This window comes from Protopterus annectens, chromosome 5.part0, assembly GCF_019279795.1.
Source record: "Protopterus annectens isolate FY-2018-M chromosome 5.part0, PAN1.0, whole genome shotgun sequence".
NCBI classification, from domain to species: Eukaryota; Metazoa; Chordata; order Ceratodontiformes; family Protopteridae; genus Protopterus; species Protopterus annectens.
In genome coordinates this window covers 1,845,447,061-1,845,470,335 of record NC_056735.1, presented here as the reverse complement: position 1 = coordinate 1,845,470,335, position 23,275 = coordinate 1,845,447,061, and the positions used below count along the sequence as shown (strand labels likewise).

Sequence of the window (23,275 nt, the reverse complement as noted above, 5' to 3'; positions counted from 1 at the left end):
CATCTGCTGTCTCACTTTCAGAAAATATGTTTTTAATATTTCATCATCCAGTCTATTACTTGACAAAGTAGTCACAAAGTATGTCCCTGAAGCAGTGTCAGTAACCTAAGAGCCTCTTCAAACATTCTCTAATTCTCAGACTTATTAGTGGTCAGTCAGCTCACTAATTTCACCAACTCGAAAATATTAATAGAATTTCCCAGGAGTCTTGGCCAAATTTCCCCTAGTCAGTCAGTATGAATAACACTTTGTGCCTCCCCTGAAAACCATGCTTAGTGGGATTAAACCAGCCAACAAAGTAAATAAAATATAAAATAAAAAATCAAAATGTGCCATGGAGGTCAAGAATTTCCTGAACAACTTCATGACCCAGATTCATTCAATAGGAATCCTATTATCTGTTTCCCCTAAGAACATATTTTATTAAAAGCCCCTTTCAGAAGAAGAAGAAATTTGAACTCTGCTAGCAACTCCTCTAAGGAAGCATAGCCTAATTTGTGGTAAAACTAAAACCTCAAGAATGCAGCCCTATTCTCATATCCACTAGCCCAACATTCTGAGTGATGTCTTTGGGCTAAACAAAAAAAAGCCTCAAAAGCTCAGACCTCACAGGTCACAGCTGGACTATTGTAGTGCCAAGTGGGTTGATGTCCTCTTAGGCTACTTCACAGGGGGTCCTCAGTGGTAAATATCACATGACATTTTACATAGCACTTCTGTCTATATTAAGGTCCTCTCCTCCTAGGGATTGGAAAGTTCTACAGAAGGAAAATGTGGTGGGCTAGGATTGCTCATTCCTTCCAAGTCTGGCAACACTAATTCTCTTTTGAAAATCTCCTGTGAGACATCTTCAAGGAGGGCCTAGCCAGAAAATGGGGGGGGGGGGGGACCAAAAAAACAGTCCTATCCAGTTGTCCTGAGTGAAGAAGCACCTGCAGTTACAGCCTTGCCAAGGCAGCAGTGGGACTGAATATGCAGCAGGCCACATCAAACTCCAGTGCAGAGGCCACTAAAACCTACAGGTATGAAGGTCAAAGCTTGAGCCAGTAAAGAAGACTAGAACTGGCACAGCTGAGTTAAATAACTGAGACCTCATATGCCCAAACTGGCAAAAGAGTAAATGTTAATGGCAAATCTGTCCACAAGTTTGGACTCTTTGTCCAGAGGGACAGTGGTCAGGTATCAAAATCTCTAAGCTTTGCAGAGTGCGGAGGAAGTCATGCAACAGCACCATCAGGTTGGGGGGGGGCTGCACCACCGTAGGCTACATAAGCTGTCTCTCTTATGGACAGAAGGCCTACTGTCTGTGTGCTTCTAGGCTACCAAAACAGTGTAATTCAGCACTGACTCTAAGGAGGTGAGAGGACCAAAGGCTATTTATCATTCTAGTTAACGCAAAGGTTAGGCCTAGTCTGGGGGAGGTGGACAATAATGAGCAAGTCAATAATTGGGGAACCTCTAAATGTCAGTTTTCATCAAAGAAAAGGCAATTTAGACGGGAGGTTAATAAAGGAAGAGAAGTTGCTATTCCTGTCCATTTTAGATACAAGGACACTAATTCCTTGTAATTAATTTGGTATACAATCGTAAGTGAATATTTAAAAAGGTTAGTGTGTCCATTTTTTAACTGGGAAATTCTGCTGCTTTCCACTCTGCTCTTTTAAGCTCTGTTTGTCTGGGAAGGCTGTGTGTGAGATTAAACAATTCTCAGTGGTTAGACACTCCAGATGAAAATAACATATAAAAAAAAGCTCTCACCTCATTAGAGTCCATCTGAATTATGCTGTTGTTAATACATTAACTCCTGTTGTAGTAAATTGCTAAGATTTTTTTTTTTGGTAGTAAATTGTTAAGTTTATTTTTAGTCTGACCAGTCAAATATTGGAACACCTACTTCTCTGTATTAAGCTAAGGAACTGTAATATGTTGTATATTAAATCTGTAATTTGGAGTGTTTCTCCCCGGTCTTCACTGAAAACAGGTTAATTTTTGATCCAGCCATACTATCACAGTAAACAAAAGTCAAATAAAGACAATAAAAAGATCTAAGGCCACAAGCAGTGACAGAATTCTATCTGAATTGTTTACAATCCTGTAAAATAATGTTGCTACAGTGCTACATGGAATTTCACAACAAATTTGGAAAACATGATAGTGATCTTTGGATTGGAAAAGGTCAGTTTATATTTCAGTCCCAAAAAGGACAACTGCATTTGTTACATATTGCAGCAAAGTAATGCTCAAGATGCTGCAAGCTAGACTTCAGCAATATATGGACCGACAATCACCAGATGTGCAAGCTGGTTTTAGAAGGGGCAGAGGTACAAAAGAGTAAACTGCCAACATCCAATGTATAATGGAGAAGGCAAGGGGATCCAGAAAAAGAAATCTCCACTACTTTACTGACTACCCTGAAGCCCTTTTTTCATGTTATTTTCTATCTGGTGTATGTCCAATAATTCTACAGTCTTCAATTATTAGGGCGCTAAAAAAATCGAGAGAGCTGCCTCTATGAATCCTAACTTAATTCAAGGCTATTTATTAGTCAAAATGAAGGAAGCTCTATCACCTGTTTTATTTGGAATATTTAATAAATTGTTGTTAATGGATGTGTACCAGACTTTTGGAAACGTTCATGTATTACCCGTTTATAAGAATGAAGACATAGAAATGATAAAAAAAAACTATAGGCCAATTAGTTTAACTTCTTTATTTGGGAAAGCATTTGAAAGTTGTCTGACTGACTTAATGAATAAGATAGCACCAATATGGACATTAGGGATTTGGATCAGTATGGGCTCATTAGAGGCAGATATACTCAGCATCCGACACAGAAATCCCAAGACTCTAGTATTTAGGCCGACTGAGGGCTACCTGCAGGCAAATAAGTGTGATGACTGCAACAGTGAATACACTCAAACATCTACATTTATGGTAAGTGTACACAACTGTACTTTGTGTACACTTACCATAAATGTAGATGTTCGACTGTATTCACTGTTGCAGTCATCACACTTGGGTTATATGCCTGCAGGTAGCCCTCAGTCAGCCCGAATACCAGAGATGTAGTATTTCTGTGTCGGCTGCTGTCGCTCCAGGACTGACGTCAGGTCGTCAGGGGTATAAAAACAGGCAGCCGACACCATTACATCACTTTTTCTTGCCCCAAATGTCAGCAGCCCCCAAATAGGGAGCTACGTTATGGTGGAAAAACACCACCAGTAAAAAGTAAATACCAATAGCCCTGTAAGGAGTGAAGAAGAGAGACAGAGAGAGAGAGAGAGAGACAAGGGGGCTGCAGGGTGTGAAACCAGGACTGCAACAGTGAATACATTCGAACATCTACATTCATGGTAAGTGTACACAACTGTGCTATGTTCTTCGTGTTTCACTGTTGCAGGCATCACACTTGGGTTGATTCCCAAAGCTGAAGAAGGGTGGAGGCAGTCATGACGAGTTAGGGCTGGCTAGAATGTCCTGTAGAACTGCTGTTGCAAAGCCTGCCCTGGATAGGCAAATGGTACTGCTTGGTGAAAGTGTATACTGAACTCCAGGTAGCAGCTTCCAGGATGTCCCTGGTAGGGACTCCCCTGAGAAATGCAGTAGAGGTAGATGTTGCTCTAGTGAGTGAGTTCTGACCCCCTGCGGGGTTGGTTTCCCATGGTGCTTGTAGCAGAAATGGATGCAGTGGGCTATCCATTTAGATACTGTTTGCTTAGAAATGGCCTTGCCCCCTGCCCCAGTTGCAAAGCTGACTAATAGCTGGTCTGATTTTCTGAAGGCCTTACTCCTATCCATGTAAAATCTGAGCTGTCTGTGCACGTCCAAGGAGTGCAAGATCCTTTCCCCTTTATTTTGAGGATTACGGAAAAAGGATGGCAAATGTATGGATTGATTGAGAGCCACGCTGGACACCACTTTAGCCATAAAGGGAGGGTTTGTCCTGAGAAAGACCCTGTCAGCATGGAAAATAATGAAAGGTTCCACAGCTTGTAGTTCAGACACTCTTCTAGCTTAAGTGATGGCTAAAAGCAATGCTGTTTTCCAAGAGAGGAATTTTAAGTCTGCTGACGCTGCAGGCTCAAAAGGTGGAAGTGTGAGCTTTTCCAGTACAAAGTTAAGGTCCCAAGCAGGGGTGGGTGCTCTCCTTGTCGGCCTTAAGTTGTTTGCCCCTCTCAGGAACTGTTTGATAAGAGGGTGCGAGAATAGAGGTGGCTCAGTGTTGTAATGAATCAAAATGGCTGAGGCATGAATCTTAACGGAAGAGAAGGACATGCCTTTTTGGAGTAGATCTGCTAATAATCCAAAATTAAAGGCAGGGAGGGGAAAGTTGTGTCCTCTCCTTTAGCTAGGCTCCATGAGCAGAATCTTTTCCACTTATTCGCATAGGATTTCCTTGTAAGGGGTCTTCTGGCTTCAAGAATGACGTCCAGCACCTGTTTGCTTAGAGCTGCTGGGATAGGATTCAAGGGATACACCAGGCTGCAAGCTTTAGAGTTTGCAGTTGTGAATGCAAAATCTGCCCCTCCTGCTGAGAGAGCAGGGTAGGGTTCTGATGTAGGTGCCATGGTGGCACCGATGTCAAGCTGCGCAGGAGAGGGTACCAGTGCTAGTGTGGCTAGTCTGGGGCAAGCAGAATTGTCCTTGGTTTGTCCTGTCTTATTTTGAGTAATACTCTTGAGAGAAGGGGCAGGGGTGGGAATGCATAAACTGAGAGATTTACCCACTGAATGGATAGGGCATCCACTTTCCAGGCCCTGCTGTGAGAGTTCCTGGTGCAGAATCTGCTCAGCTGGTGGTTGTATGGGGAGGCAAAAAGGTCCACCTCTGGAGTCCCCCATTTTTTAATCAGAAGGTTGAAGGCGCTGGGCTCTAACTGCCACTAGCATGGGTCTAGGAGATTTCTGCTTAAGTAGCCTGCCAGTGAATTTTGATTGCCTGGCAGGAATTGAGCTTGCAGATGGGACTTGCATGTCCAATGCCGTGTTCCACAGAGGCATGGTTAGCCTACAGAGTGGGTAGGAATGTGTTCCCCCCTGCTTGTTGATGTAACACATAACTGTTGTCTGTTTTTTATTAGCAGTTGCCCTGGAAGGAGTAGGGATCTGAAAGCTGTCAGGGCATTCTGCCCAGCTAGCATCTCTTTTTGGTTGATGTGCAGATGAATTTGACTTGGGCTCCAGTGACCCTGAAGGCATTTGCCATTCATGTGCACTCCCCAGGCATAGTCTGATGCATCTATGGTTAGGGTCTGGGCGGCTTGGGGTTAAGTAAAGGGCAGTCCCTTGTTGAGGTTGCATGCTTCTGCCCACCAAAGAAACTCTGTCCTTAGACAGGGTATGATAGGAATGACCGTTTCCAGGTCCTGCGAATGTTGGCACCAAAGACTTTTTAAGTACCACTGAAGTTTCCTCATATGCAGTCTTGCATATGGAATTAGCAGTACACATGAGGCCATGAATCCTAGGGCCTGCAGTAATTTTCTTGCAGATAGCTGGGTTCTGGTGGTCATTTGTTTGAAGGAGGCTGTCAGATAGACTTGTTTTTCTGAAGTGAGGAATGCCATCTGGGATGTTGTCCCCAAGCTTGCTCCCAGGAATACAATACTTTGACTGGGTACCAGTTTTGATTTCTTTTCATTGATGGTGTACCTCAGGGAAGTGAGGAGGTTTTTCACAAATGTCAGGTGCTGCATCAGCAATTCATGACTGTCCGTCTGAATCAGGCAGTCGTCCAAGTATGGGTAAATTTGGATATTTCTCTGCCTGCAGTATGCAATGGCTGGAGCCAGGCATTTTGTGAATACTCTGGGTGGAGTGGATAAGCCAAAGGAAAGTGCAGAGAACTGATAATGCATAGATCTGGCCTTGAAACGTAGACACTTCCTGCAGGACTCCCTTATAGGGATGTGTAGATAGGCTTCTTTTAAGTCTCGGGTGACTAACCAGGCATCCTTGGTTAGCATAGGCAGAAGCTGTTGCAGGGTAAGCATTTTTAATTTTGGTACCACCAGGAAGGTGTTGCGAAGCGAAAGATCCAGGATTGGTCAACAACAGCGCTCTTTTCTGGGTACCAGAAAGACTCTGGAATAGAATTCTTGACCTATCTGTTCCACTGGAACCGGCTGAATAGCTCTGATTGAGAGCAGGGATAGAACTTGTTTTTGAGCCTCTGCCCACTGGTTTGGAGGGAGGTCTGGGAACCCTTTTGGGGTTGGCAGTGAGTGGAAGTAAAATTTGTATCCCTGGTATACAATGTTGAGGATCCATCGGTCTTGTGTGAAGGACATCCATTTTTTTGAATAAAGGGCAAGTTTTCCTCCTAGGGGCACAAGCAATTGGTCAGAGGTGGGGAGGGGAGTGGAGAAGTCATTGTGATTTTTTTCTGTGAGGTGGTGGCTTACCACTCCCTGTTTTGGGGGTGGGGGCACTCCATTCCTTAGATCTCTGCATAGCCTGAGACTGTAATCTGGGTGGTCTGTTTCCCCTGGGCCTGGTTTGAGATGGCCGGGAGGGGGCTGGAAAGGACCAGTGTTTGGAAGGGCAATGCCTACTGAATCTAGGGGGTTGCACTTGTAAGAATTCTTTAACAGAATGCATAGACTTAGCTTTTTCTTCCATCTTTTTAAGAAACTCTTCTGCTTTGGTGCCAAACAAACTGTCCTTGTTCAAAGGAGTGTCTAATAACTTTGATTTGACATGGTCTGGCAAGGTCTGCTCCTTGAGCCAAGCATGTCTTCTCAGTACAGAACTAGTGACTGCTGCCCGGCAAGATGCCTCTAGGGCGTCAAAGCCACACTGCAAAGTATGCTTGCTGACTTGGCTTGCAGAGTGCATAAGCTCCTGCATTCCTTATTTTCTACACAGTCTGTGAAGGTTTCCACATTTTGCTTAATAAGTTCCATAATATGTTGCTGGTACTTCAGTATGTGAAATTGACAATTTAATGCCCTACTAGCAAGAGTAGCACAGGTATATACCTTCTTACCCAGTCTGTCCAAATCTCTGGAGTCCCTGTCCGAAGGGATGGGATTCTTGGCAGTAGTTGCCTTGATACCTTTAGGCCTCTGGGAAATGATCTTTGGGACAGAAGTAGGATTCTTGAAAAGAAATTTGTGAGTGTCAGGTACTCTGTAGTAGCTGTCTGGTTTCCTAGGGGCAGGAGGTAAAGTATCAGGAGTAAGACTGGATTCCATAAAAACATCATCAACAACCTCCAGGACAGGGGGTATTGCTAAAGGTCTGTGCTGTGGCAAATCTAGGAATTCCCCGAGTCTCTTTATGGACTGAGGATAGTCTTGGCATTCCCAGTGGAAATGTTTTCTTAAGGTATGTAAGGTATCACCAAAAGAAAAATCCTCTAGAAGGGAGGCAGAAGGAATGGATTCCTCTACATCTGAATCCTCATAAGCAGATAAGGGTATGTATTCATAATCAAAGACCTCAGAGTCATCGGACTCCTGGTTTGTTGAAACTGCAGGGGACTGGTCTCTTTCTCTTAGCAGGGGAAGGCGGACTTCCCCTAATCAGCGTAATAAGGTCTTCTGCCATTCTAAGCACTTGTCGTTGAGGCATGGGAGGAGGTGCATGCACTTTGGCCGTCGATTTTCTAGGCATAGCATGTACTCTTGGCCTAAGAAACTCTGTAGTTTTAGATAAAAAAGAAATTAAATCGTCAGTTTGAGTTGGACATCGGTAGTGCGAAGAACTGCCTCAGAAGCCAGTGCCTGCACAACGGCTCCAGACCCATCCAAGGTAGAGACATCCGCAGCTTCCATAGTCGAAGAAAAGTCTCGCGGCATACCGGACTCCAAATGGGTCTCGGTAGAGGACTAGGAATCCACAGAAGCGGGCTTCAGGGGCTGCGAAAGCGTCTGAGTACCGGCAAACTGAGGACTAGCTTAATGGAAGCTTCGTTGGCAGCTTTGGACCTATGCAGTCTGTCTCTGTCTTGATCCTTACGTTTTTTCGGAATATCGGTAGTCGGATGGCTTACAGAAGTCATTTCTGAATACGGAGATCGAGAGCAAAAGAATTTAGCGACAAAGAGAGCCCAATGACGAATGGCTCGGGCGTTGAACAAGGCACAAAACCAACAGCAAATAATGCAGTAGGAATGAAAATCTCTTGAGGTATTTGCTTTCCACAGCCAAGGCAATTGTTAACTTTTTCTGACATCGGTTAGAGCAAGAAAAAAGGATCCCCAGCGGGATACTTAGCTTTAGAAGACTTCAGGATTATTCAATTAGTAAATGAAAATTCAGATAGCAGCTGACCGGCACTTGTGAACTGCTTCTGGCTCCTCGGCAAGAAAGACTGATGTAATGGCGTCGGCTGCTTGTTTTTATACCCAGGATGACATGACGTCAGTTCTGGAGCGACAGCAACCGATGCAGAAATACTAAGTCTCTGATATTCGGGCCGACTGAGGGCTACCTGCAGGCAGATAACCCAAGTGTGATGACTGCAACAGTGAAACACGAAGAACATCACACTGCATGATAACCATAAGAATCGAAAAGAGGAGGTTATAAAAACGCTGTGAAAAGACAGACTAGAAAAACAAATTACAAGAGAACAATGGGGGGAGGTATACATATGCCTCCCAAATATACAACCAAGCCCTGAATGTTTAAGATCTTTGTTTGGAAGCGTTTGCATAAGTATTTTATACCACAAGCAGATTTCAAAGAATTTTCCTTGGGTAGATAAATGCTGGAGGTGTGATGGGGAAGAAAGTGGTAACTGGGAACATATGTTTTGCGAGTGTAATGAAATGGCAGACTTTTAAAAAATATTTCCTACAAACTACTCTGTCAAAAATATTTGGTGAGCAAATGGCTGTAACTAAGGAAAGGATTCCTTTGAGCTGGGACATGGGATCTGAATTGCCTAGACATAGTAAGGCCTTGTTAAGTTTAATTCTGTTAGCTGCCAAAAAAAGCAATTACTAAAGAAAGGAAATCAGAGTTTAAACCAACTGTATATGAAGAATTGAATATTATAAAATAGATAAAAGAGCTGTAAGAGGAATCTTTAGAAAAGGGAAGGTGCAAATTATATAGAAATGAATGGAAACTATGGGAACAACACATGTAGAATAATGTTCAGGAGGAGTGGGGTTTAAGGGAAGGCAGGAATTCAGCATTTTACGTAAATTTGGACTGATGATAGTTACAAAGAAAGAAAAGATATGTGATGTATAATGTAGGTAAATGGAAAAATGTTAATGTGGTTTGTTTTCTTTTCCGTTAATGTATGTTTGCTTATGTCTTACATGAAAATTTAATCGGTTCTTTCGGCTTTTCCTGGTTAGGGGTCGTCACAGCGGAACTCTGGTCTGCTAATGATTTGGCAGTAGATTTTTACGGTGCCAGCTCGATGCCCAACCTTCAACGAAGGCACACCCACTCACGCATGTCTTTCGAACACTACTCGACCGCGGGGAGGACATGCAGACTCCACACACAAGGCGCTCCAGCAGAGAATCGAATGGGAGAACCTCTTGCGGTGAGGCGACAACGCTACCGCTGCACCACTGAGGCTTACAGGTGTTTAAAAATCTTGAAGATATTCTTTAATCCCACCTATACTAAAGCAAGCCAAAGATCCAGAAATGTGCTCCTCATATAGACCAACATCTCTATCAAAACAAATATAATGTACATGAAACTAGTGATGACAATACAAAAGTAATTCAGTGAAAATATTCACTATTAATCAAAAAATCAGAGTCGCTCCAAGTAAAGTTTCATGGTTCCATTGCAATTTTATTAAGTACTCTAAATACACAAACGCTCAACAAATGAGTACGTTTTCATTTCAAACTTCTTTAGATGCCAAACCCCATACAACAAACTCCTAGTCTTTTTATACCTCAGATAACCAATCAAGACGTATGCAAAACCCATTACATAATTTATTTATTTATTATTTTATTTTATTTTATTTTACATTTGTTGACCGGGCTAGTCTAACTGGATACATGTCCATTTTCAGTAGAGGCCCAGGGAGATAAGCTCCAAGACAGAACAATGAAATTAACAAGATAACAAATAAGGAAACATTAAACAAAAAAATCATATTTACAATGCATATTACAGGTTATCACAGTAAATTCAGCAGTGCAGAATACAGGCATAACATAGCATGCTAGTACAATCAAGATGTTCTAGAGGGAGATAGTATTATGGTTAATAAGGAAGGAATTACAGTTAATGAGTGGAAGGGGTAGGAAGAGCAAAGTATTAAGAGACACATAACTAGTCAGGCTTAGTTCTGAGGAACACTTTCAATTTGTTTTTGAAGCATGATAGTGAAGGAAGTGAGGAGAGTTCACTGGGGAGGAGATTTCAGGCTTTTCCAACAATATTAGAAAAGAGGGAGTCACCAGCCTTGTTGTTTGGTTTAGTGGTATGTACTAGAAGTCTCTGAGAAGACCTTAAGGATTTCAGGTTTTTATAGGGAGTGATGAGTGTGGATAGAATAGGAGTTTTGGAAGGTTTGTAAAAAGTGTTGTGGGCTACAAATAGTTGATGGAATTTAATCAGATTTTGTAGTTCAAGCCATCCCAGCTGCTTTAAATGAATGCAATGGTGGGTTCTAAATGGGTTGCCTGTAGCAAATATGGCAATGTTATTGTAAGCCATTTCCAATTTGCTAAGATTATTTTTAGATAGATTAGTAAAACTGGGTGAGGCATAAAGAAGTGAAGAGATTAGATGAGTGTGTGCTATAGTGGTTTTAGCTGAAGGTAAGAGGAAGGATTTTACCCTATAGAGAGAGACAAGTTTTTTGTTGACAGTTTTTATAGTATTGTTAATATGGATATCAAAGTTCAGATTGTTGTCAATGGTGATACCCAATTGTTTGGTGGTTGGATTAGGGAATATAATAGTTTTATTGGTAGAGATAACTGAGAAATCAAGAGGAGAGGACTTATTGGTGGGAGAGAAGAGGAGGAGTTTAGTCTTTTTGGGGTTTAGGAGAAGGCATCTATGTGTGAACCATTGCTCAGTTGTGTTAAATACTTGTTGGGTAAGAGATTGAAGTTCAGAAGAGGAGGTGGCTGAGCATATCAATGTGGAGTCATCCGCATATTGTATGCATGTGGCTTGGGGGATGGCAAGGCGAAGGTCATTAAAAAATATGGAAAAAAGTAGAGGTCCAAGGATGGACCCTTGAGGGACACCAAGTTTGACAGGCAGGTGAGTGGAGAGAGACTTGTGCTATAGTACGGCCTGTTGTCTTTTATCAAGGTAGGACTGGAACCCCTTTATAGAAGATGTATCTAGTGACAGGGATTTCAGTATTTTGATGAGAACTGGAAGCGTTTGCATAAGTTTTGCATAATCCAATTTGAAGAGAAAAAATCATCATTTAAAAATTCAAATTAAATGAAATGAAACATTTCTTCACTAATAAAACTTCACATACAAATCATTCCCTAATAACATCCAAATATAAAATAGAATAAAAAATGTAAGTACCATAAAACATATATAAAATTTATATATAATATTCCTATATAAATATGTATATAAAAATGTATACCAGTCATTAAGACCATTTTATAAATGTGTATATACCGCCATCTTGTGGCAAAAGGGTATATATGTTTTTATAATAAAATTCGGCACATCACTGCAGCACGGAACATCCTTTGTAAACCATAAATATCTATTATTTAGAAGTTGGATAGAATAATAAAATAAAAATCATCGTATAAACATTATCAAGTAGAAAATTAAGTAAATGAGATAAAATATACATTTCCAATAGTTATAACCTAGCTGATTGCAACTTTAAAATGGGCCAGTGAAACATTTTCATTTAAACCAGGGGCTTTATTAGCCTCCAAAATAAGTTGCCAATAAAGCTCCCTGTATTTCCCATCATCCTCCTCTTAACATCCACAAGGATCTCTTCTAAAACGAAGAATAAAAATTTTGCGTTGGAGCAATCTAAGGAATGCGGTACAAGGGCATTACTTATCTTTTTGCTTTTTATGTCATTCATATGCTCGTATATTCTCTGCTTTAACCTCCTTTCCATACTTGCCCAAAATGAGATTGCTGTTTTAGGGAACAATGAACCCCATTTGAATAAGGGGGTAACTAGAATTTATGAACATTTCTTTATTACAGATTTTAAAGGGGATGCTTACACTATCAAGAAAGTAATTGAAGATGAATGGAATAGGTTTTCTAGTTTAACGGACTTGAATGGGTTACAAAATATTCCCTTCAGGTGTGTATTTAGAAAGGGACAGAATTTGAAAGATTTAATGGAAAAGAAGATCCCAACTACATCCAAGTGTGGTAAACTAGGTACTTACAGGTGCGGTCAGTGCCCACAGTGTACTCTACATTAGACACAGTGACAATGTCACATCAGATGCCAGGGGTAGAAATATTAAGGGGACGACAGATAGTAACTGTGATACAAGTGGTGTTGTCTATATTGCAAATTGTACCCACTGTACGGCGTTCTTAGGGAAAATGGAAAGGAGGTTAAAGCAGAGAATATACAAGCATATGAATGACATAAAAAGCAAAAAGATAAGTAATGCCCTTGTACCGGCATTCCTTAGATTGCTCCAACGCAAAATTGTTATTCTTCGTTTTAGAAGAGATCCTTGTGGATGTTAGAGGAGGATGGTGGGAAACTCATATAGAATACAGGGAGCTTTATTGGCAACTTATTTGGAAGTTAATCAAGCCCCTGGCTTAAACAAATTTGTATCACTGGCCCGTTTTAAAGTTACGATCAGCTAGGTTATAAATACTGGAGATGTATATTTTGTCTCATTTATTTAATTTTCTACTTGATAAAGTGTATATGATGATATTTATTTTATTATTGTATCCAACTTCTAAATAATAGATACTTATGGTTTACAAGGGATGTTGTATGCTGCAGTGATATGTTGAATTTTATTATAAAAAAAGTATATACTCTTTTGCCACAAGATGGCGGTATATACACATTTATAAAATGGTACTAATGACTGATATACATCTTTACATACATATTTTTATATGTATATTTTTTATAGAAATTTTATATATGTTTTATGGTACTTACATTTTTTATTCTATTACTTTATATTTGGATTTTATTAGGGAGTGATTTGTATGTGAAGTTTTATTAGTAAAGGAATGTTTCATTTCATTCAATTTGAATTTTTAAATGTTGGTGCAATGGGTTTTGCATGCGTCCTGACTGGTTATCTCAGGTATAAAAGAACTAGGAGTTTGTTGTATGGAGTTTTGCATCTGAAGAATTTTGAAACGAAAACATACTCATCTGTTGTGTTTATGTGTATTTAGAGTACTTAATAAAATTGCTGTGGAACTGTGAGGCTTTACTGGGCGCGATTCTGTGATTTTTTTTTGGATTAACTATAACGTCTGTTGATCAAATTATTTCATATTTGTCCTGAAAAACATTTACTTGGAAATATATGCAAACATTTTTATCATTCCTTATAATATTAAAAGTCTTTAGGGACAAGAGGACATAAGCTGCTGAAGTACAAAAAAATTACAGAAGCAGTCTGTTAGCACTTTTTTACTGTATTCACTTAAATAAATGTTGGGAAGATATTCATGAGTCTTCAGTGCACTGTGGACAACAACTGTAAGTTAGAAATATCTCCAATGCTTACTAATGCTCCAATTGCTGGGTACATTAAAATGTCTCAATATCCTTTGGTATGGGAAATTTTAAAATTAGAAAATTGGAAGAAAGAAACAGTTCCTTCTTTTCACGTTTTTTTCCCTTAGCAAATGAAGTACATCAAAAACAGAATGTTATTATAATGTTAAGAAGCAAGCTAAGTACAACTGATTTTAAATTCTAAAGTAAGCTGTTTTGTTTCTGCTAAAAGATCTGAGGGTTAATAACCTTGTTTCCATACAACAGATGGACTATGCATAACCTCAGACATGAACTGTTTGTTCTGAACTTCCGTGAGTAGTCCAGATATAGTTGTTTATATGTACTTGAGAATTAATAAAAATATTTTTCAAAAAAAAGTGAATACTCAGTGGGGAAGGAGGACATCATTCAGTTAGCTCCTAAAGAATTAGATACGTGCCCCTCCCGTGAAGACTGTGATGGGAATACTGATTACAATGCTCAGGAAGAGACCACACTCTGACATGACATGAGGAGGAGAGTGCTGAGATACTGCCAGTAGCTGGTAAGTAATGAACCCATAGTGGGCCTCAATCAGTACTAGTGTAACCACCTGTCCTAAACTAATTTAACGACCTACTACAAGGTGCTAAACAGACTGCAGAAGCTCAGGACAGACAGGGGAACAATGGACAACTCACTAGGTATAAGACATGTAGCTGGAGTTGGTGGAGCCCTTACTTGCAATTTAATTTCTGTTCACAGGAAGGCAAAAGCAATGGAGCTCCACCCGAACCATGTTCAGATCTTGAAACACATCCCAGAGACTCCTATATGCTGAGAACCTTCCATAATTGCAAGCTTGTGAACAGTGCGGTAGGACTCGAGCTTCCCTTGTTGGTGCATGTGAGTGGCTGGGTTGAATGGAATGTGTGAACATCATGTTTTAATCAAGGCAAAATACAGCACCTTTTGTGATCTTGTCTGGCAATCTGATGACTGCAAGAAGATTTGACAGGCTTATCTTGCTGTACTTTGGTATCAAACAAGAACCTTCTAACATCTGAGTCTATGTTTAACAATCAAACTACATAACTGATTTGAAAAAGCTGAGGAGATTCTGAAGCTGGGCCTGCCCACTTATCCCTTGAGCAGAAGATCATCATGACATGAGCTAAAAGAGAGATGTTTAGCATGGATGTAGCACTTCAAAATCAAGAAAAGAAAGCCAAAAGCCAAGACAACAGTAGAAGGAATAGTAAAATGTCTATCTACTGGGCAGGAAAATGTGTTGTTCTGCAACATCATATTGAAAAGTAATGCCAAGTGCCCATTTTCTTATAAGGAACTAACATAGCAGCAGTCACATACTGATCTGTTTTAAGTTATAAGTGAAAACAAATGAAAACTCTTCAGACTTAAATGTCAAATTCTTATACTTATCCACTACACTATTTTTACTTTCAAACTAAAAAATTCTAGTCTCGTGAGACAAAGGACTCTGCAATCTAGTATGGGATTAAAAAAAATCTGATGAATGCTTGAGCATTTTTTTTTTTGTTAGGGCGGGCAGCACAATATACAGAAACACATTGGTTTTAGCCAAGTTTTATGTACATTTAGTAGACATTCCCACTCCATTATGCAATTCTTTATAAAATAGTGTTCCTATATTCATTCAAGACACAAACTCACAGACACACACACGTCTCTTTTGCTCCTTAACCATGCAACTTAAGGTCATTGCTTCCTACCTCTTATTGTTGTAAGGTCTGTTCTCCCAAATCTCTGGAGACACATAGTAGGGTGTTCCCACATATGTACAAGCAAATGCCGCAGGGCTATCAAGAAGGAAGAATATGAAACAAGGAAAACAGAATTAAATACATTTCAGTGCAAACCTGTCTCTGAAAGTCACTCAACAAACACATTTCATGCAAGGCAATGTTTACTCACATGTTTAGTAAATTAAATGAATGTGAACAAAAAAGACAGTAGTCCTGTGGTAGGCAAAAGAGAAGCAAAAATCACTCTGTAAAGTGGTACTATTAAAATAGGAACAGTGAAGTAAAAACTGAAACAGTTGGCCAATCCACTATGACTTGTAACTTCTAGAAAAAGAAATCCAGACAGAGTCATAAACCAGACTCTAATCTTTGTTCAGCCTTTAACTCACTGGTATTTTTTACTAAAAAAATTAAACCTAAGATCAAGGCAGCTTTCCTGCAACTGTCTCCTGAGAGCTAAGTTATGTGAAACTTTTACAGAGGATGGATGTATAAAACAACTTAGCTCAGAAAACCTTTTAAAGTAATTTACTGTGTTTTCAATGTACTTGCTTTCAGAAGCCGGATAAAACAGGCTGGTTCATTTTGTACCTTGATCAAAAGTACCAATTTCTGAGGTTTTTTTAATACACTTATCTTACCCCCAGAGAACTGATGAGGTAAAAATGCCCCCTCCAGCATAAAAAAATGGTCTAGTTCAACTAGCAGCTCAGGCACTGGAAAAGCTGGGGGTGTAGTTTAGGAAACAGCAGCTTTTTGCTGGCTAACCCACTTACAGAGGAAGCGGTTTCAGAACACGACCTGATACCTGCCCCACCCCACTGATCAGGTAAGTGTCATAACTGAAGAGCAGATTGCCTCTGGTATGTCAACGCTGAAGGGGAGGCTGACATTACGTGGGGGTGATAAGAATGACATCAGTAGCTCCACCCAGTAAAGGCATGCAAAAATCCTCAGGCATGCAGGGCACCATATATGATGTTGCTGACTACACTGATATGAACCACTTTCCTTTCCCAGTCTGCCACTGTTGTAGTCTCAGTCCCAGAGGCAGTACCAGGAACATTAAAGGTAAAATAGAGCAATGACAGCTGCCTCAAGTACCAAGAGGTTGACAATTCGGCTGAAGGTTACATACAATAGGCCAAAAAGAAAAACTCATGGTTTTAGGTAACAGTATGCCTCACATAACAGTTCACAAAATTGGTTAAGTGAAAGAAAGTCTTGCATCCTGTGGCTGTAGTCTCCGTTTTCACTTTGATCCCCCACGGGCATCAACAGAGAACTCTGTGAGAGAAGGACTGCGATCAAAGCCTTTATTCCAAGCAACTCTGAGCACCTTCATGTGCAGTCAGTCTATTTCTACCAGTTTATCTAATAATATAGGCTGATCTCTATAGCCGATCACTGCAGCAGAACTACAACTAGAATGTTGAAATTTACCTGTAAATTTATTTGCAGTATTACTTTTTTTAAAGCAGAAGTCAAACTCTACTTAAAGGGAAAACACACATTATTTTCAACAGTCTAGATAACAATCAGATTAGACTAGTGTTACAATGACTTATATGTATAACATGTAGTCAAAGGGAATAGTTGTGTGACCCTACTATAAAATATACAAAGCTGATAATGGCGGAGGAAGAATACTTATGATGTATTGTTAGAAAAATATGTACTTAAACATATACAGAATGTTAGGAGAATATGTACTTAGACATATATAAACTATTAGAAGAATATGTACTTAAACATATATGTAGTGTGAAGTTTAGAAACAGTATAATATGTAATGCATTTGATTCTATTTAAACAGTATAATATGTAATGCATTTGATTCTATTTAACAATATGGCAGTAGAAATGATCTTACATATAATTGCTTGAAACCAGCTGCAGTATGGTTAACCTCTGACCCTGGCAGTAGCCAGCTCAGCAAGCTTATGTCTTTCAGCATCTATAATCTGCTGGGTTAGAGAGAAATAAATATGTATGCATGTATATCTTTCTTCCTTCCACCGAGAAGGATGGCCTTGTGAACACTATCAGAGATAGTGTACAGCTGGTAGCCAGAGAGACAAAGAAACGTATTAAGAAAAGACTTGACCATTGTATTCGAACTAATCTAAGATCCTTGAAAAAAGTAACATCTACAGGAAGACGTTATGATGGACCAGGTGCCTCGCAAGGCTGTGTTATTCTCATGGGAAAGTTTCCAAAAACATTACCTAAGCATCTTCTTATGAATGAAGTATTATGGACTATAGTGATGTAAATGCCCTGTGACTGACCACGTCAGTAAGGTGGGCCAAAGCTGATTGCAAATGGTATATAATTGAGGGTATTTCCTGAATGTAATTAGTCAAAACTCTATACATGTTATGTATGTTTTTTTGCCTCCTTGTGTACACGAGTAAAGAAACGTTATAAAACTTGAGCCTTCTGTGTTATTGACTGTCATTTTGAAATGCCTAATGATTTTTACAGTCTGATTTTAACAATTTATTTAACATGTATCAAAATTCACCTGGATGCAAAGGGCTTAATATGGATGCTCACCGATCAGTCAGTTGATTAGAGTTCTCCCAGTGAAAAATTGAAACTTTAGGGGGGGGGGGGGCAACAGTTTATCAATTTAGGTAAAATTCACTTACAGGCCATCAATTATTCTGCCTAGGTGCCAGCAAAGAAGTTTGAAGAAAATAAGGGAAAATGAATGAGAAAAGGAGAAGGAAAAACCTCCAGCTGAAAAGAATCTTGCATTTTGTTGGCAAAAAGCAGATCAAGTTTCAGCCCTGGTATATGAGATGTCTTCCAGTAATTTAGATGAAAAGCAAAACAAATGATCTCAGATGTATTTAAAATAAGTGAAACAATATAATAATTTATAAAGTCAAACAACAAAAGGCTAGAAAAACAGTAGAAGCTTTAACTAGTTATTCAGATGAACTGGTAAAACTGCAAAAATCAGAGGCTGAAACGAAAAAAAGGCTGGCTGGGCATGACACTTAGCAGCCATTTCAAAAAATAACAGAGTTAGAAGACAAAACAATCAGAAAAATAGATTTTCTGCTGTACCAGAGAAACTAGAAGGAACATATTGCATTAATTATATGAAAGTACAGATAAGCCAACTGGACTCGTGCTCCACAGCAGGGTTTGCTAACTGCCAGGGATGGGCGCATCATGTATCTACTGCAAATATGGCCATGACAAAGCAGCCAAGATCTATATTAGTAAAGAGTTGCTCCTAACAAAACTATGGTAGGATATAAAAATATTAATAACTGGGTACAGAAGAATATTTGTGAAAAATGATTATTCGCTGTACAATAGACAGAAGAGAAGCAAGTTTATCTCAGCAATCAGAGAATGCTGAAAACGCAAGTGTGAGATTCAATCTACTGTATTGTAGCTTTCATCAGAATCCTCTTCCTGAAGGATCAAAACCATTTTGGATGCAGAACAGGATAAGAAGGAAATAAAGTTTGGCCAATAAATGGTGAACCAGAAAGCAGAAGGGAACACTGCTTCTCATTCTTCTGATAAAGACAAAGCAAAGAGAGAGACTTTGCCATTGAAACCTTTTCCGTGGTTCCAAAGGAAAATTCTTAAGTGACAAAAAGCATGTGAACTGACTAGTAAAATGAGGAGTACCTTGGACTTGAACCAGAGACTGGTGTTAAAAGATGGTGATGATTAAGAAGACATTGTGAACTTAAGTGAATAAATAAGAGATCCTAAAGCAAATCCCATAAGACATAAAAACAGACACGCAAAATGTGGCTCTGCAAGAAGCATCTCAGAAAGAATGAAATTTGTTTTCACTGAGTTTAACTGGTGGGTGAATTATCCATTGTATGTATTTGATGTTCAGGAGGACACTAAACGGACTGAGGAGGTAACTAAGTACAACAGCTATTGTTCTTACTAATATCTGTATAAATATGTAATGATGTAAACTACATTTTACACTGTAAAGCAGTTTGCTACAGTATGCAGTCAGGGGGTATTTCAAATGTGAGGTGGGGGGGGGGGGTCTTCTCAGTGCCTGCTGTATATTTTCAAGATATTAATGCACAAAAGTACTTTTTCTTAGTTGTAAGACAGCCAGGCTTTACACTATAACAAGGTAAGAATGGTTAGAGAGAAGAAAGTTAAATACAATGTTAATGAATATGGGTTGCTGGGGTGGGCATGTGAAAATGTATTGATCTCGTTACATGTAGAATTAAGATAATTTCCCATTTTTATAGAGGTGAATATCTAGATTAATGTCCTAGATTTAAGCTGCAGACATTTTTAAGCAAATAGGCTTGAAAAATAAGATAAAGATAAAATGATGAAAGGTATGAAAAATGGTACTTCATTCAACTGCCTGCAAAGTCATTACCTTTTTTTCCATTAGCAAGCAATTAATGTTGTGAGAGCTAAACAATGTCTTCTTAGCGAAATTTACAAAGATTCTTTCATACATCTGCAAAGTCACTGTTTTTTTATTAACTATTTGGAGATAAGAAGTCTACAGGTATAAGAAATTAATCACAAGAAATCTTAATATCAGTGAGGGAACTGTGCAACTCGCAGTGTAATTAACATTTAAAAGTATACTGGCAAGCAGTTCAGTGAAAAATAAATGAAGTCTGAAACTGGGAGGTGCATAAGTTATGCAAGTAGTTCCCTCTCCAGCAGCCTTACTTCTTTAATGTATTTACACCATAATGCACGTTTGTTTATTTAGGGGTAGCCAGTGCACTTTTTGTTAAGATGAAAAGTTAATGTTTACTGAAAACATGCAAGTTCTTTTTCATATCTAGGAGGAGAACAGAGATGAAAAATTAACAGATATTAATATGTGCCCAATGTAAGTACATGATGAATTCTTCTTAACTGGAGGTATGGAAGTTAAAATACTTACGCAAAATGTAATTGCAATACAAAGGGTATCACTTACCTCACTAAATGTGATTCTTGTCCCTCATTTTATGTGAGCAAGACTAAACAAGCACTCCATAAACATATCTATGAGTACTTGTCTGACATTAATAGGGGGATCACAAATTTAATCTGTGTAAACATGCAAAGGAATATAACAATTTTAAAAGTTCAGTTTTATGGTTTAAAAAAAAAAACACACATGAACCCTAGACGTGGATGGTAGAACTTAAAGTCTGAGAAATGTGAGTTGATGTGGCAACTCAAATTAGGAGCTGACATATCTCCTGGAGTCAATGCTCATATACCTGTCAAAAGTCATTTACAATTAAAAGCTATTAAGTTATAAATTAGCCACCTTTATTTTTTAGCAGTTTGTTCTTTTTAACAATTTTTTTCAATGTGTGTTCAAGCCCTTGTTTTGGTTTTCAAAATCTAATTATCTGTCATGTGTATTTTAAGTCATGTGATTAATTCAATGTTTTTATTATTTGAATTAACATATGTGTGGTATGGGAATAGCTGTCCTTTAGATTCTGATGAAAACCTGTTTGGAGTTTAGTCTGGAGGCTTAATAAATTTTTCGAGTAAGAATTAGACAGTTCCGTGGTTTGACTCATTTTTTTTTCATGCTCTTGGATTATTCTGAGGAGTCGTCGCTCTGTTTTTTTTTGTTTCTTAACCCCTACTCTACCCCTAACCCAAAACACTCACACATACACTCAATTTATCTTCTTAAATAACCCTTACTCTAACTTTAACCTGCAAAGCAAACACTCACACATACATTCAATCCACCCTTTGCCTAATCCCTACTCTACCCTTCAAACATGCATACACTTGTACATACCCTAAAAACCTATCCCCTTACCCTACTCCACACACACTCGTGCATACACTACCACTCCAAAACATCCCCCACTTACATGTCTCACACAAAACACATTTGTTCAAAAGCATGTCTCCACACTCCACTGATCACACTAACTATATTTCACTACATTCTGTCAGGCAAGGCAGCGATCAACCAAATGCGGTGAAACCATATAAATATGTTTTGAGTTGTTAATGTGCCAAGGTTATAATACTGCGTTTTCCAGCAGCTAAAGTGGCACTGTCCAATTCACTGCACTGCTGTAAAATGTAGACTAGTAATCTTAATAGCTTTTTCTAACTGAACACAATGTGGTGGCTACCTGAAAGTTTCATAAAGAAATTGGAAGGGAGAACTGAGATACTGCCTATTATTTTCAGGAAGATGACCCACTGATTCACAGGTGGTTATGCGGCAGCTTTGATATTTTGCATTATACTCCGTTTCCATTTCTGGTGTTGTGACAGCCTTCTACTTACTATGCCAAGTACAGTGATGGACAATAATGCTTATTATTGGGGTTTCATTATATCACAGACAAATGTGTATTTTACCAGAAAACCATATATTATATTTTCACATGGAGTCTGACTCCGTTACCATGCCATAAGTCACAGCAACCAAATTGGTATGATCTGATTCTGCAACAGTGCTGTACTGAAACCCCTAAAGATACTGCATTACTCACATGAGTTTTCTGTAGCTAAACATCACATAGTGACTATCTGAAAGTTTCATAATAAATTCTGTAATGGGGAGTGAGACAGTGTTGTCTACTTATAGGCAGCTGACACACTAATTTGGAGGTTTTCACTCTAACGGTCTGATATTTTGTATTATACTTCATTTTCAATTTTACACTGTGGGTGTTGCTTTGAACTTCAGCACAGTATGTAGGATGCAGTAATGGCCCAGAATACTTCTTTAATGAGTTATTTCATAAGAAATAAACATATCGCAATTTCATAAGAAATAAACATATATATTTTAGCACAAAAAGTATATATTTTTCACTTGCAAACTGCCATAGATAGCATGCCATACACTGAAGCAACTGATGTGGTATTAGAATAACAAACTTTTTTTGTAGCTGAATGTCGTATGAAAACTGTTTAAAGGTTTTATAAAGAAATTCAAAGGGGAAATGAGATATGTCCTTTTATTTATAGGCAGCTGATCGTTGGTTAAAAGGTGTTAACTGCCACGGTCTATTTTGCATTACACTCTGTTTCCATTACAAGTGATGTGCTGAAGTTCTGCTAAGCATGTAGAGTGTGCAACAATGGCCCAGAATACTTATGTACTGAACTGTCATAACCTTAAAAGAAAACATCTTACACAGTTTGTCAGAAAATACATATACATATTCTTTCATTTGGAAACTGCCACAGATAACATAACTACAGACTGTGGCAACTAAAGTAGTATTGCCAAACATAGCATACTACTTAAAACACCAACAAATAGAATATTAATCACAGGTTTTTGTGTTTTTTTTTCTTATCACTATTTAGTGACTGCCTAAAAGTTTTGTAACAAAAGAAAAAAGGAAATTTAAAATACAGGCTCCTGTGTGCAGACAGTTAATCCACTGGTTCACTGTTGTTCAGTGCCACAATTTAACATTTTATATTGTACGCTACTGCTACTGAACTTTCATTCAGGCCACTGAGTAAAGAAATGGCCTTAAATACTTATTTGCTTCTAGTATAATGGCATCTCAGCAAAAATCCTGTACAGTTTAACACAAAAAGTATATATGTTTTCACTCACAAAAGTCTATATACAACATGCCAAACACCTGAATAATTAAATTGGTACTGTCAAATTCAGCTTAGTGCCGCAGTGAAATTAAGTATAAAATAACAGGTTTACGTGCTTTTTCTAGTTAAACACAGTATGCCAAATGACTAAAAGGTTCATAATGAAATCGAAAAGAGGGATGGAGATAAGGATTTTTGTTTATACACAGCTAAACCACTGATTCAGAAGTATTCACGCTCAGCCTGACAATTTACGTTGTATTGGTTTCCATGGTA

General features: G+C 38.8%; 1 protein-coding gene across 2 annotated transcripts in view; it reads right to left on the bottom strand.

Moving 5' to 3' along the window:
• The window catches only part of NEK3 (NIMA related kinase 3), a 1,322,970-nt gene that overhangs the window by 706,078 nt on the left and 593,617 nt on the right, over nt 1–23,275 (bottom strand). For both annotated transcript variants that reach the window (XM_044071667.1, XM_044071666.1), the window contains exon 7: nt 15,395–15,481. In XM_044071667.1, coding sequence (XP_043927602.1) covers nt 15,395–15,481 — 87 coding nt within the window. The remainder of the gene's footprint in view (nt 1–15,394; nt 15,482–23,275) is intronic.